Source organism: Coturnix japonica, chromosome 20 (assembly GCF_001577835.2).
Source record: "Coturnix japonica isolate 7356 chromosome 20, Coturnix japonica 2.1, whole genome shotgun sequence".
Classification (NCBI taxonomy): domain Eukaryota; kingdom Metazoa; phylum Chordata; class Aves; order Galliformes; family Phasianidae; genus Coturnix; species Coturnix japonica.
Genome location: NC_029535.1, coordinates 1,069,797 through 1,082,338, shown reverse-complemented (window position 1 = coordinate 1,082,338; position 12,542 = coordinate 1,069,797). Strand labels below are relative to the sequence as shown.

Sequence of the window (12,542 nt, the reverse complement as noted above, 5' to 3'; positions counted from 1 at the left end):
GTGTCCTATCCATTAAGCTTCCTTTTACCCAGGGACATTGAATACCACTTCAGTTTGTAGTTTCTAATTTGTTTCCCCTTCCAACCATACACACTCCTGTGTTCTGTCTAGAGGCTGCACACTGGGGTGAAGGCTGGATTTGCTGTGTTTTCCTTGTGTTGCTCCCTGTTCTCTCATGATTCAAGGCATTACATCTCTGAAGAGCAACAGAAGACTCCTTAGGAACTTCTCAGTATCTATGTTACAAATGTCCCCCAATGGTGGGAATCTACCTTTTGTAGGTCTGATGACATAGAAGTGGTTATCATGGTCTGTGGAAGGCACTTCCACCTCAGCCAAGTCCATCTGGTGTTCTGGAGATGCACAGTAAGGGATGGTGACTGACTTCTGTTTACTTCTACTCCTAGGCACCCCTGACAGCCTCCCCTCCATGCAGGGCTGCTTGATCTGCCACCTTGCCCTGCCAGCCCCCTATTCAAACACACGCTGCTTCATTTCTGAGGTTGGAAAGAGTGAGAGCTCACTCATTCTGTTGTGGCTGGGGAAGCTTCCTTTTGGACCCTTAGTCAAATCCAGGCACTTGTTTCTAGCTCATTGTCTGTTTTGCTTAGTCTGAGTTCTTGTGGGGTGTTTTATTTTTTGCCTTTTGTTTCCAAAATGGTGTTTACTTGGACTAATTTCTTCTTCATTCTTCTCCCTTCTTCCTTCTGTGCTTTCTCAGTAGCAGCTCTATCCCTGAGATTCTGTGCATCTGTGTTACAGGTACAGACACTGCAGGAAGTGGTGCTGGAGAAGGAAGCTAACTTGGCAGCTCGGGAGAAGCAGCTGTTACAGGATCTGGAGGAATCTCGTGCAGGAGAACAGTGCTTGAAAGACTCTTTAAACGTGCTAGAGGCTGAGATGTCTGAACTTCATCTGAGGCTTTGTAGCACAGAGAACAGAGCAAAGGCATTGGCTACAGAGTGCCAGCAGGCTAATAATGCCCACTGTGAAGCCCAGTCCCAGCTGGACAAATTGCACTTGGTTCTTCACCACATGCTGTGTGACAGCACTGATAAAAACAAAGACATTGCTGCTTGGAGTTCAGGCAAGTGTTGGAGGGATGGAAATTATGTAGAGTGCTTGGGGATGGAGGATAATATAGAGGGGGGAGGGACAGTTCTTTGCAATCCTAATAGATTTGTCCTTTCCAATACAGACTGTCTCAAGTCTTGAAAAGTCTTGGAAGCCTGAGGTTTCTGCAGAGGCAAGTCCATGTTGGTACATGGAGAAACCACTAGCACCAGTAGTCACGAGGTGCATGTGTGTTCTTTTCTGGGAGCAGTACTCACATTAGTGTGCTGCAAAATAATCTTAGCCTATGGCATAGCTTGCTGCAACATAAACTACAGCACAGCTATGAAGATGCTGCCACCTTCTGCAATATATAAACAGATCTTGTTTGTTGGAGCCCCCCCCCCCAGATTAAAGCTTGAAATTGAACGGCTTCTCTCTTCAGAACAGGATCATGTCTGGGGCCAAACTGCTTCTCAGGCCAAGGACCTCCCTGTAGAGCTCATGGTGGACAGAGTGGCAGCAGCCCTGCAAGACCTGCGTCAGGACCTGAAGCAAACTCGGCAAGATCTGGTAACGTGTCTCTGTAGTGCACCCAGAAGTCCTGTCCCTTTGCTGGACAGGATGAGCAAAGTGCCAATACCAGAACGGGTGTGAATTCTTGTAGGTCAGGATTGTTTGCTGCCACAGGGAGAAAGGACAATGATATTTCCCATTACAGTCTAATGCCCCCTCCCACCTAGGCTATTTCTGCATTTAGCTTTTGTACCTTCTTGTCTCCTGCCAGCAGTGGCTCTGTGAACATATACTGCTCTTGCCTCCTCCAGAATGATGCTGGGAAGAAAGTGCAGGACCTGGAACTGGAGCTGAGCAAGAGGCAAACTGAGAGGGACCACTTCAGTGCCCGCAATCAGGAGCTACAGAAACAACTGGCTCAAAGCCAGGAAGGTACAGCTTTTACTTTCCAACCCACTGAGTCAATCCTGTCTCACTGGAAGGGATTTCTGATACCACACAGAGGAACAGTGCTGCAGTGCCAGGAGATGAGAGGGTGGGCGGAAAAGCAACAAGCATGAGATTTGACCATAGGATTACCAATGAAAGCTTTTCATAGCAAAAAATGCAGTGGCTGGCTTTGCATCCAGTGCTGTGGCTGGTGATGGTCGTGCCAGCAGTGATGCCTTTCAGGTCCTGTGTCACTACAGAATAGGTATAGCTTGATTCCTCGTACTGTCTTCCATAGACTAAAACCATCAGCCTGCTTAAAACATTGCCTTTGTTGGTTGAGTAGGCCCTGCTTGTCCAAGTAGTCAGCTTTTTCCATTTTAGTTCCTGCCTACTAGTTGAGTCTGTTTCTACAGTTCTGTCTCTTAGTATGCTTCATTTCCTGTCTGACTGTAAACTCTTCTGTTTCCAGTCTCACTGCTGATATGAAGCTCAGTTATTCTCGTTGTGCTGTCATCCCACTGTCAGGGAACGTTACTTTTCTCTATCAGAGCACAATGTATTACCCAAGCATTCTTTTGGAAAAAAAATTCCTTGAAGTGCATCTTCAAGCATAACATCAGCATCTGTCTCTTCTGTAAAGCCTCATATGTCTTTCTGGTTAATTAACTGTGTCACAGTCTTCACTTGTGATTCTTGTTCCCCTTGCCTACTCTTTTTCTTTATGGCACTAGATGTTTCACTGGCTGTCCCTGTCCTTGTTTCATCAGTGAGGGTTCTATCAGATTCGAATGCTGTTGGTGACCTGCTGCTGTCCCATTAACCCTAGCCTTTTAACACATTTTTAACAGAACGACAGATGCATTTTCATATTATTCTGAACCTTGCCACTTTTCATGCTTCCATTTTTCTCTGGCTGGAAGGTTTTTAATTATGCCCAGTTTGGAAGTTCATGTGGGTTTGAGGCCTATAAAAGACAGGTTACAAATCAGTTTGATCTTACTTTGCTTTTCTCCTTGACCTTTGCTGCAGAGACACAGATGGCAGAAGGCAAGAACAACTCTCTACAAGCAGCCTTGCAAGCAGAGGCTGCTGCTCTAAAGAAGGAGGCTATGACGCTACATCAAGAGGTGGCATCTTTGGAAAGGAAACTTGAGAGTGCTGAGGAGCAAAAAAAGGATGTGCTGGTATGGCTAACAGATGCCATGAAGGGCAGTTTCTAGCTTTTTTTTCTTTTTCTTTTTTTTTTTTTTGACATCTATTAATAATTTTAAGGAACTATTTTATTTTTTTTTTTTCAGTGGAGAGTTGGTTTTCAGTGATGTTATAGAAGTTTAGTCAAATCTGATAAGATACAAATGCTGACTAATTCTCTTTCATTTACCTTCCTGCCATTCATTCTGTGTTTCCTAGACTTGTTTTCCTTCTAGCCCCTGTAGCTGAGTTATCAGGATCAACACCTTGAGTTAGAGGTCAGTCCAGAAAGAAGAGAGAGCCAGTATCACAAAGTACAGGGCAAAAGAACAAAACTTATATAAGCAATCGTTTTATCTTGACTTTTCCAATAGCATTCTTCTGAATAAGGAGAAAAAGATAACGGAGTCATATAAAACTTATTAACGATGCAGGTTGTTCATTTTCTGCAGTTCTGAAGATTTCTGACAGCCTAAGTAACTTTCAAACTTATGTTGCATGGTTTAAGCCCAAATACACATTTAAATTCAGGAGTATCCGGACTTGAAGGGTAGTGCAGGAGGGTTCTCCAGCTCCCTGGGAGGTAGGGTATGGTCACTCTTTTGTTCCAACAGAAGAACACAAGCCGCCTTCTGTTGAAGCTAGTGACTGCAAACAACAAGAGGATTTTCTTACAGCAGAGGACACCTGTTGAACTTATTGCCAAATGGTCTTGTCAAAACAGTGGGCCTGTATAGGATCAGGAAGGGTCTGTCAGAGTTCTCACAAGCTGAAACAGTGCTGGGGTTGGGGGTGGAAATATCATCTAAATCCACCATCAAAAAAATCAGTTATGGCCAGTTTGCTAAATTCAGTACAGTTCTCAAATACAGATGGTGGTGGTGTTGGGTTTTGGGGGGTGTTTTTGGGGTTGTCTATTTATTTATTTTTAAGTGAGAGGGAAAACAAATAGGTAGAAGCTCCTACTAAAAGTTCAGACCGCAGCCCTTGACTGCCACCAAAGCAGAGTTCAAATCTAGTATGGAAAACAAACCTACATAAATAGAATTATGGGATCTTTTTCTCCCTGTGTTGCAGCATGAACGGGACAGACTGCAAGCAGTTGAAGAAAAACTGATGTGGGAGATAAAACTTCTTCAGGAGTCAGTCACAGCCTCAGAAACACGAGCAAACACAGCAGCAGATATGAATCACTCCCTTGAACAAGAACTACAGACCACATTGTCTGTCTTGAAAACAAAAAATAAGGAAGTGGACACTCAACGGGAGAAAATCCAGATGCTACAGAAAGAGGCAGCGGATGTAAAAGCTTTGCAGGAGAGTCTTACTCAAGTGAATGCCATCCTGTCAAAGAGAGAGGGAGAAATGAAGTTATACCAGGAACAGATAAGAATTCTGGAAAGCCAGAAAGAAATGCATAAAACTACTCTAGATCAAGTTATTAAGGACATGAAAGAGAAAAAACAGAAGACAGAATCCCAGCAAGAACAAATACAGGAGTTAGAGAAGAAGCAAGAACTGCAGAGGACTGCAGTAAGCAAAATGAGCAAAGACCTGGAAGACAGAGATAAGGAGATCAGATCCCAGCAAGAAGAAATATGGGAGCTGGAGAAGCAACGAGAACTGCAGAGAGCTGCTATAGGCAAGATGACTAAAGACCTGGCACACAGAGACCAGGAGATCAGATCCCAGCAAGAAGAGATACGGGAGCTAGAGAAGCAGCGAGAATTGCAGAAAACTGCTGCAAGTAAAATGAGCAAGGATCTAAAAGACAGAGATGAGAAGATAAGATCCCAGCAAGAACAGATAGAGGAGCTAGAGAAACAGCAAGAACTGCAGAGGACTGCCCTAGGCAAAATGAGCAAAAACTTGGAGGAGAGAGACCAGGAAATCAGATCCCAGCAAGAACTGATAAGGGAGCTGGAGAAGCACCGAGAAATGCAGAGGACTGTTGTAAATAAGATGAACAAAGACCTGGAGGAGAGAGATGGGAATATAAGTTCCCAGCAAGAACTGATAGAGGAGCTGGAGAAGCAGCAAGAACTGCAGAGGGCTGTTGTAAGCAAGATGAACAAAAACCTGGAGGACAGAGACCAGGAGATCAAATCTCTGCAAGAACTGATACATGAGCTAGAGAAGCAACAAGAAATGCAGAGGTCTGCTGTGAGCAAGATGAGCAAAGAGCTGGAGGAGAGAGACCAGGAGATTATATCCCAGCAAGAAGAGATAAGGGAACTGGAGAAGCAACGAGAAATGCAGAGGACTGTTGTAAGCAAGATGAGCAAAGATCTGGAAGAGAGGGACCGGGTGATCAAATTCCAGGAAGGGAAGCTAATGATTCTAGAACAACATGGTACATCACAGGTGAGAAGTCTGCAAGTGGATCTTGATCATATGAAGGGAAGCTTGAAGGAGAAAAACTTAGAGCTGATGGCTCTAAATCAGCAGATCAAAGAACTGGAGATGGAGAGAGAAGAGGTGAAATCTTTGCACACAGGTCTTGAGCAGCTCAGAGCAGTTCTTAAGGACAGAGAGAATGAGTCTGACTCTCAAAGGAATCAGTTAAGACTCTTTCAGCAGTACAAGGAGCATCAAGAGGAGTACCTGCAAGAGCTCCAGGGTAAAGTAGAAAAAATGACACTTTCTTTATCTAGAAAAGATCAAGAGCTTGAGTCACAGCAAAAGCAAATCCAGGAAGCTGAAGAAGTCATGGAAAAGAAGTTGAAGACTGTTTATGAGCAACTGGAGCAGACGTTAGAAACCTTAAAAGAAAAGGAAAGACTTCTAGACATCCAAAAGCAACAAACAAGGGAATATGAGGAAAGAACGGAACAGATGGATGTCTTATGTAGAGACTTAGAATACAGTAAGGCAATATTGAGAGAGAAGGATTTAATGATTGAATCTCAGAAGGAACTGATTGAGACCTTCCAAAAACAAGAAAAAGACTCTATGCAGCAGAAAGAAATTCTGCAGCATCTTAAAGAGGCTTTAAAGGAGCAAGAACAAGAAACTGTATCCCTTAGGAAGCAGTGTGAGGCATTGAAAGAAAAGGAGGAAAAGCACAAAACTGATCCAGTGATTCTTCAAGAAACAAAAATGTCTCTGCAAGAAAGAGAAAGAAAGATAGAGGTTTTAGAGGAGACTATCTCTAAGCTTCAACAACAAAATGACGATAGGATGATGCAGACTACAGTTATAATGCAAAAACTAGAATGTGCTGAATCTTCCCTAGCAGCTAGAGATCAAGAGATAGCATCTCTGAAAGAGCATGTCCAGGAACTTCAAGAGCAGAAGGAGTCAGAAGCTAAACAGGTCAAAAGTCTACAGGAGGACCTGAACAAAATGAGCAAAACAGTGAAGAAGAACAATTTGGAAATTCTCAAACAGTCAGAGCAGATTAATGTGTTTCATATTCGTGAAGAAAGTATGAAAGCAGCTCTAACATCTTGCCAGAATCAAGTGAGTCTGCTTGAGGAAGTGGTGAGAAAGAGAGATGAAGACAATGAAACTCTTCTGCAAAAACTCCAGCACCAAGAGGAAGAACTGAAGACCTTGCAGAATCTCCAGCTTATGCTATCTGAGAAGAAAGAGGATATTAAACATCACGGAGAGGAAGAGAAGTTCCTAGAAGAAGACTTGCATAGGAGAAAATGGGAGACGAAAGCTCAAGGTGAGCAAAAAGAGTTAGAAGATGAGGAAATAAGAGGTCTTCGAGAGGATCTCCAGCATGTTCAGCAGACTCTGACAAAGAAGGATGAGGAGATCAAATACCAGACAGACAGAATCAAGTATTTAGAGAGCTCTCTGACAGGGAAAGAAAAAGAGCTGAGGAGGCAGAGTGAAATCTTGAAACAATTAACATCGGCTCTGCATTGGAAAGATGAAGGGGAGACTCTCAAGAAACAAATCCAGAAACTCCAAAAATGGGAGGAAGAGGAGGAAGTTAAGAGGAGGGTTCTGCAAGAGAGAGACCAATTCTTGAAAAGGCAGAAGGAACTGGCCCAACAACTGGAAGCTGAGAGGAAAGTAAATGGGGAAGAACTGAAGCGTGTGATTGCTATTTTGAAGCGGACTGAAAGCGGAGAAATTGAATGGAAAGAGAAGGCACAGGCACTGACTCTTGCCCTTTCTAAGAGTGAAATGACCAATGGGACTTTGCGGGAAGAAATAGCCATCCTGCAGAGTATGGTTTCAGAGAGGGACAAGGACCGGTTTCATCTTCAGGTAGGTGGTGTGACTGGACATCAGTCAACTACAATGTCAGTAAAGGATGCTAATGTTGTTTCCCATAAATATTTACCAGCTTGGCCAAAGAGGGTATGATTTCAGTCAGCAGGCTTGCCTGCTTGTGTAGCACAGGCCACAGGCCATTCACCTGCATCAATTTTTTTCTGTCAAGCCCAGAACTACTGAAAGAACTACAGAGCTTGCTATTAAATCAAGTCCAAAAGTTAGGGATTAGTAATCAGTTCTGCTGTCCAGGCAAGTTTAGCTGACATAGTGTGGTTAGGATTTGGCATGGAGACAAAAGGGCACAGCTGACCAAACTAATGTGCTAAACTTTGTAGAATTTTTTAAAGGTGGCTGAGCAGCACTCACAGTGACGGTGCTTAGAGTGTAATTTCAGAGACCTGCTGTTTCTGACCATGCACATTCTGTCTACTAATGAACAAGCAAGAAGTTATTTCACTGCTAACTATGTAATTATGTAGTGGTCCCTATGCAGAGCGCCTAAAAACATATATTGCTGTTTTGGCCTGTCAGTCAGGAAGGAAAGAAGGGACTTAATGATGTCCATGCCCAAGGCTGGCCACCCTCTGTGACATGTTAATTTGGTCCCTCTAACCTTTATGTGATAGCTGTTCACATAATCTCTGTGTATACCCAGGAGGCTATTGAAGGTGGTGAAAACCTATCATGGCTCTTAGAGAAGAAGCTCCTATGGCAGCGGCTGGAGTGTCTGCAGCAAGCAGTTGCAAAGCTGGAACATGAAAAGTCTGAGCTGAAACAACTCAATGCTGAGCTCAGGGTAACTCTTGAGCAGGTAAAAAAGGCTTTCACTGCCTGTGCAATGCTTATGGTCCTCTGGAACTCAGCTTGTTTCCATATACAGTCCTTTAGAGTCCTCTGTTTGCTTCCCACTCCCACATGGAGACACAGTTTCATTTTCTTTCTCCACTGACACCTCACTGCTTTCACAGACAAACATTCACTCAGGTCCTACTCTTCTCTCCCTGGTGTCACCTTGCACGTGCATTTGACACTCTCATGTCAGAAACTTCCTCATGCTCTTTCTCTTCCGAATCGAGTGCTTTTTGCCTCCAGCTTTGTCTGATGCAATTGAACAGTCTCTGCACAGAAATCTCCTCACAAATAACGTCCTGGGATCTTTTCTTTTTTCTTGTTTGGTGGCTGGTTTCTGTGATTCTTTATCCTGTCCAACATGCAGGTGGAGCATGAACGGAGGAGACTGAAGAGAAGTTGTAGTCGTCAGTCACAGACAAGTACAAGCAGGTTTTCTCTCTCAGAATCTGATGAGGACAAGTTGGCTGCGTCTAGAAAGGTGTGAACAGAAGCTTACTTGGTGAAAGAAGGGTTTGGCCATACAGAGGAACTATGGCAAATTCCAGTGGCATTATTGCCACCCCTCCACCCCCCCAACTACATAGACATAATGTAAGTCTAATACAGACTGTGACCCTGCCCAGACTGAAGCCTAATGAAATACTTGCATTTTCTTCACAGGAGGAGGTTCGTGCTCTCTGCAGTCAGTTAGCTGAGTTACAGAACCAGGTGAGGAATAGAAAAGCTGTCATCAAAAGCTGATGTAGCTGCACTGCTGAACACAACTTTGCATGATGTTACAGCACAAGTTATGTTTGGCTGGGTCCCCACTGTCAGGAATTGAGTACACCAGGCAGTGGAAATACCCAGGTTTCTGCATTTGTTGGCCACGGATAAACAAGACTGCTAATGTAGGCTTGTCTGTGACTTACCAAGTCAGGCATGGTGGGTGATGGATTGCAGGAAAATGAGAAAACTGAAACTTTCCTGCAGCCCGAGAGGATGTTTCCTTTGAGCCATACTCATCCTGTCAACTGTTCCTATCTTTACTTGATTCATTAAAAGGGGAGCTTGTATCTTATCAGAGTTCCAGGGGCACAAGACAGTGGCCAAGCTTTTAGCTGTCACGCAGCCTGTATTGTTGTTCTGTGCTAATCATGGTCCCAGTACTGGACTGAGTCAGAGACCTAAGCGCTATAACATTACTTGTTTTATCAGTGTAAGCACATACCTTTCAGTTACTAAATGCTGTTGCATCTTTTCACAGCAATACTGGCAGTACCAATAGGTTGTCAGACTTCTCTTCCATTTCTATGAGTCAGGTATATCTGACTGTAGGTCATCTAGGAGATCTTGGCCTCCCTGAGGGTATGAATCTTCACAGGCGATAAAAGCAACAGGTGTACATAATGCTTCTGTGGCTGAAGTACATACTGCTTAGTTCTGGAAAGTAAGCTGAGCATGCTGCTGAAGCCAGCAAGCTCTTTCTAGGAAGCTTCAGTGGCTGAAGTTCTGTTGCTAGAGAGAACTAATCAAACTCATTTTCCTCTTGAGACTGTTGTATTGGCATGCACTGTGGACCTAATTCAGCAGGAAAGTTAAAGTGTTCTGATCAAAGAATAGATCTTAGCTTACTAATTAAGGCACTCCATAGCTCTGGGAAACAGCAAAACTGCAACTCAGTCTCCTGTTTCCTAGCAGATGCTTTAAGCAGCAGGTGGCTGCTTCTCCCACTTGTGTCCCTGGATCACTTACAAGGTGTGGGAGGGTTTTTCTGCCTTTAAACCCCAGTGTCCTTGTTATTTCAGATACGAGGTCAGATCTGTTCCTCTCTGAAATGGTGTGGCTCCCTTCGGTTCCTTTTTTCATGTTAGCTGTTAAGTTTTTAAGCTGCATATGGACAGAACAGTTCTTCGTTACCTCCTCCTGAACAAGCAGTGGTGTAACCAAGTGGTCCTTGTGCTGAGGAAAAAGCACATGGAACTAAGGTGGCAGTTGCCAAAATTTCTCCTTTGAAAAAAAGAGTTGCATTACTGAATCCTGTAGGAATCTTTTTCTTTGCTGTACATGAATGTCAGTGCTGTACACGTGTACAGTATGAGAGAAAGGAATTTGCACTGTTGATCATCTGAGTTCAGTTCATGTTGACTTTGGAACCTGTTACTTCCCATTCAGCAAGGACAAAGTGTTGGCCAGGGCTGGAGTTAGAGGGTGCTTGCCTGGTTCCTTGGAGCTAAGGATGGTCCTATAGTGTGGGTCTCTCTGAGCTCAGCCTTCTGCCTCTTTCAGGTGACTCATCTGCAGCAGCAGTTGGCACAAGAACGGAAATACAAGCAGGACTATATTGAGTGCTGTGCGAAGACCAGCCAGGAGCTGTTGGACCTTCACCAAGAGCTGTCTTACTCCCTGGAGGCTGTGGTCAGGGAGCCCAAAGCTGCTGTTCTGGAGGCAGAGACTCAGAAGCTGGACCGATCTCTAAACCATACCTTGATGCTAATATCTCTGGACTGCAGATCTCCTGAGAGCCAGCTGTTGCACTCAGCAGTGAGCTCTACCACAAGGGATGGCCTGAGGTAACAGGAGCAGGTTGCAGCCAGAGCTGCAGTAGCAGGTGGTGAGGTGATTGGTGCTGAGCACAGGCACTGAGGTAAGAGAGGAGTCTGGAGCACTGCAGGGTCTCCAGCAGCAGTGGGAGGACAAATCTGGTGCTGGCTGGCGTGGATAGGGTCGGCACGTGAGCCTGACAAGGTCATCCTTCTTCCTCCTCTGAAGCACTCCATCATGGCATTGCCTCACCAGCCTCCCAGTGGCTCTCCGAGTTAGGTTATTTCTGTCAGCTTCTGTACTGTTCACAAAGACTTTTTCAATAAAGTTATTTTTCCAGAACACTGCACCTTTCTTGATCTATATTTTTCCCCTATTACATTCTTTAAAGCCAAGTTCCATGCTTAGCTGGGTCAGTTTCTTTCTGTACTCATGGTTGTGATGAGCAATATTCTCTGAGTGTCCAAACAACAGGGATGCTTTGTTATTTCTTTGTTGTACTGGGGCAACTGCACCGTCACAGTGTTTCTGTGTTCCTTGGGGGTGCACTTGGTTCTGTCTGCATTTAATAGCATCCCGTAGTGGCTGAAATGTTTTGGAGGTTTATTAAAAGAAATTTTGCTGAAGGACTGCCACATTTCTGCAGTGAAAACAAAAACAGCCAAGTGGAAGATAAATATGTGGCATGGGAAAAGGTGGTGGTAGCTTTTCATTTCTACAAGCAATGACTCATACAAGCTTATGTGGTTTAATGTGAGAAGGAGGGAAATGCTTCTGTTATAAAAATGAAGTGGAGAGGAGATGCTGGAGATGTAAGAGTGCATGATGTGATGGTGGCTTTCAGCTTTGTTACTGCTACAGACAACCTGATGGAAAGAACAGATTACCCAGCGGTCAGTAGTGGGTTCAGGACTGAGTGTACCCTCACCAAACTGGGAGGAGCATCTGATGCAGCAGGAGGCGGCGCAGCCATCCCAGCCAGAAGGACCCAGACAGGCTGGGGAAATGGTTCATAGATTTTAACAAGGGGAAGTGCACAGTCCTGCCCCTGGGGAGGAACAATCAGAGGTACCAGAGCATGCAGGGAGCACCCAGCTGTAGAAAAGCCACTGTAGAAAAGGCCTTGGGACAGCAATGCTCTCCACAGTGCACTCGGAGGTGACTGTCAAGGAACCTGGAAACCAGTAAGCAGTGTTCTGCAGTATGCTGGCCAGAAGACTGAGATGAAAGAAAATGCCAGTGTGTTAATCAGTGCCAAATCTGTTACATCTGTTGCTTCAATAAATGGTTTATTTGGCAATACTTGTGAAACTGTACCAGGTGAAATCCTTGGGTGGATTCTGGCAGGCAAATGTTGAAAATATACACAAGATAACTACCAGAAAACAAATGTACATCCATCAGTACTACCAGAGAGCCACTGTCACGCTGTGAGCTCACAGTGCAGTGGGTGGCCATAGATAATCTAAGCATCTGGCCTGCACTGTGTCCTGCTGGCGTTTCTCAATGATTCTCACTGTTCCAGCAGTGAAAAAGAGATCTCAGTGTTTTGCTTGTTCATTTTAGTTTCCAGAACCCTGAGACTCTTAGATTGCCAGCTCGTAACTGCTTCCTACACTATTCAGTCCTGCATGGGTCGGTTTGTTCCCACACCGTGAGACTATCAGACTTATAACCCTGAGGCCATCAGCCCTGCCCGGGGCGCTGTGTGCTCCCCATCCCTGCCTGGCCCCACGCCG

At 44.6% G+C, this 12,542-nt stretch overlaps 1 protein-coding gene across 3 annotated transcripts in view; it reads left to right on the top strand.

Annotated features, from left to right (window-relative positions):
- Window positions 1–11,150, top strand: part of CEP250 (centrosomal protein 250) — a 31,430-nt gene extending 20,280 nt beyond the window's left edge. For 2 of the 3 annotated variants that reach the window (XM_015881328.2, XM_015881329.1), the window contains 9 exons: window positions 763–1,087; window positions 1,499–1,626; window positions 1,881–2,001; window positions 3,031–3,185; window positions 4,270–7,419; window positions 8,084–8,239; window positions 8,645–8,758; window positions 8,941–8,988; window positions 10,549–11,150. In XM_015881328.2, the coding sequence (XP_015736814.1) occupies window positions 763–1,087; window positions 1,499–1,626; window positions 1,881–2,001; window positions 3,031–3,185; window positions 4,270–7,419; window positions 8,084–8,239; window positions 8,645–8,758; window positions 8,941–8,988; window positions 10,549–10,836 (4,485 nt within the window). In that variant the 3' untranslated portion in view covers window positions 10,837–11,150. Of the gene's footprint in view, window positions 1–762; window positions 1,088–1,498; window positions 1,627–1,880; window positions 2,002–3,030; window positions 3,186–4,269; window positions 7,420–8,083; window positions 8,240–8,644; window positions 8,872–8,940; window positions 8,989–10,548 lie in introns of all 3 variants that reach the window. The other variant, XR_001559062.2, reaches the window with a different exon arrangement.
- Window positions 11,151–12,542: the final 1,392 nt, after the last annotated feature.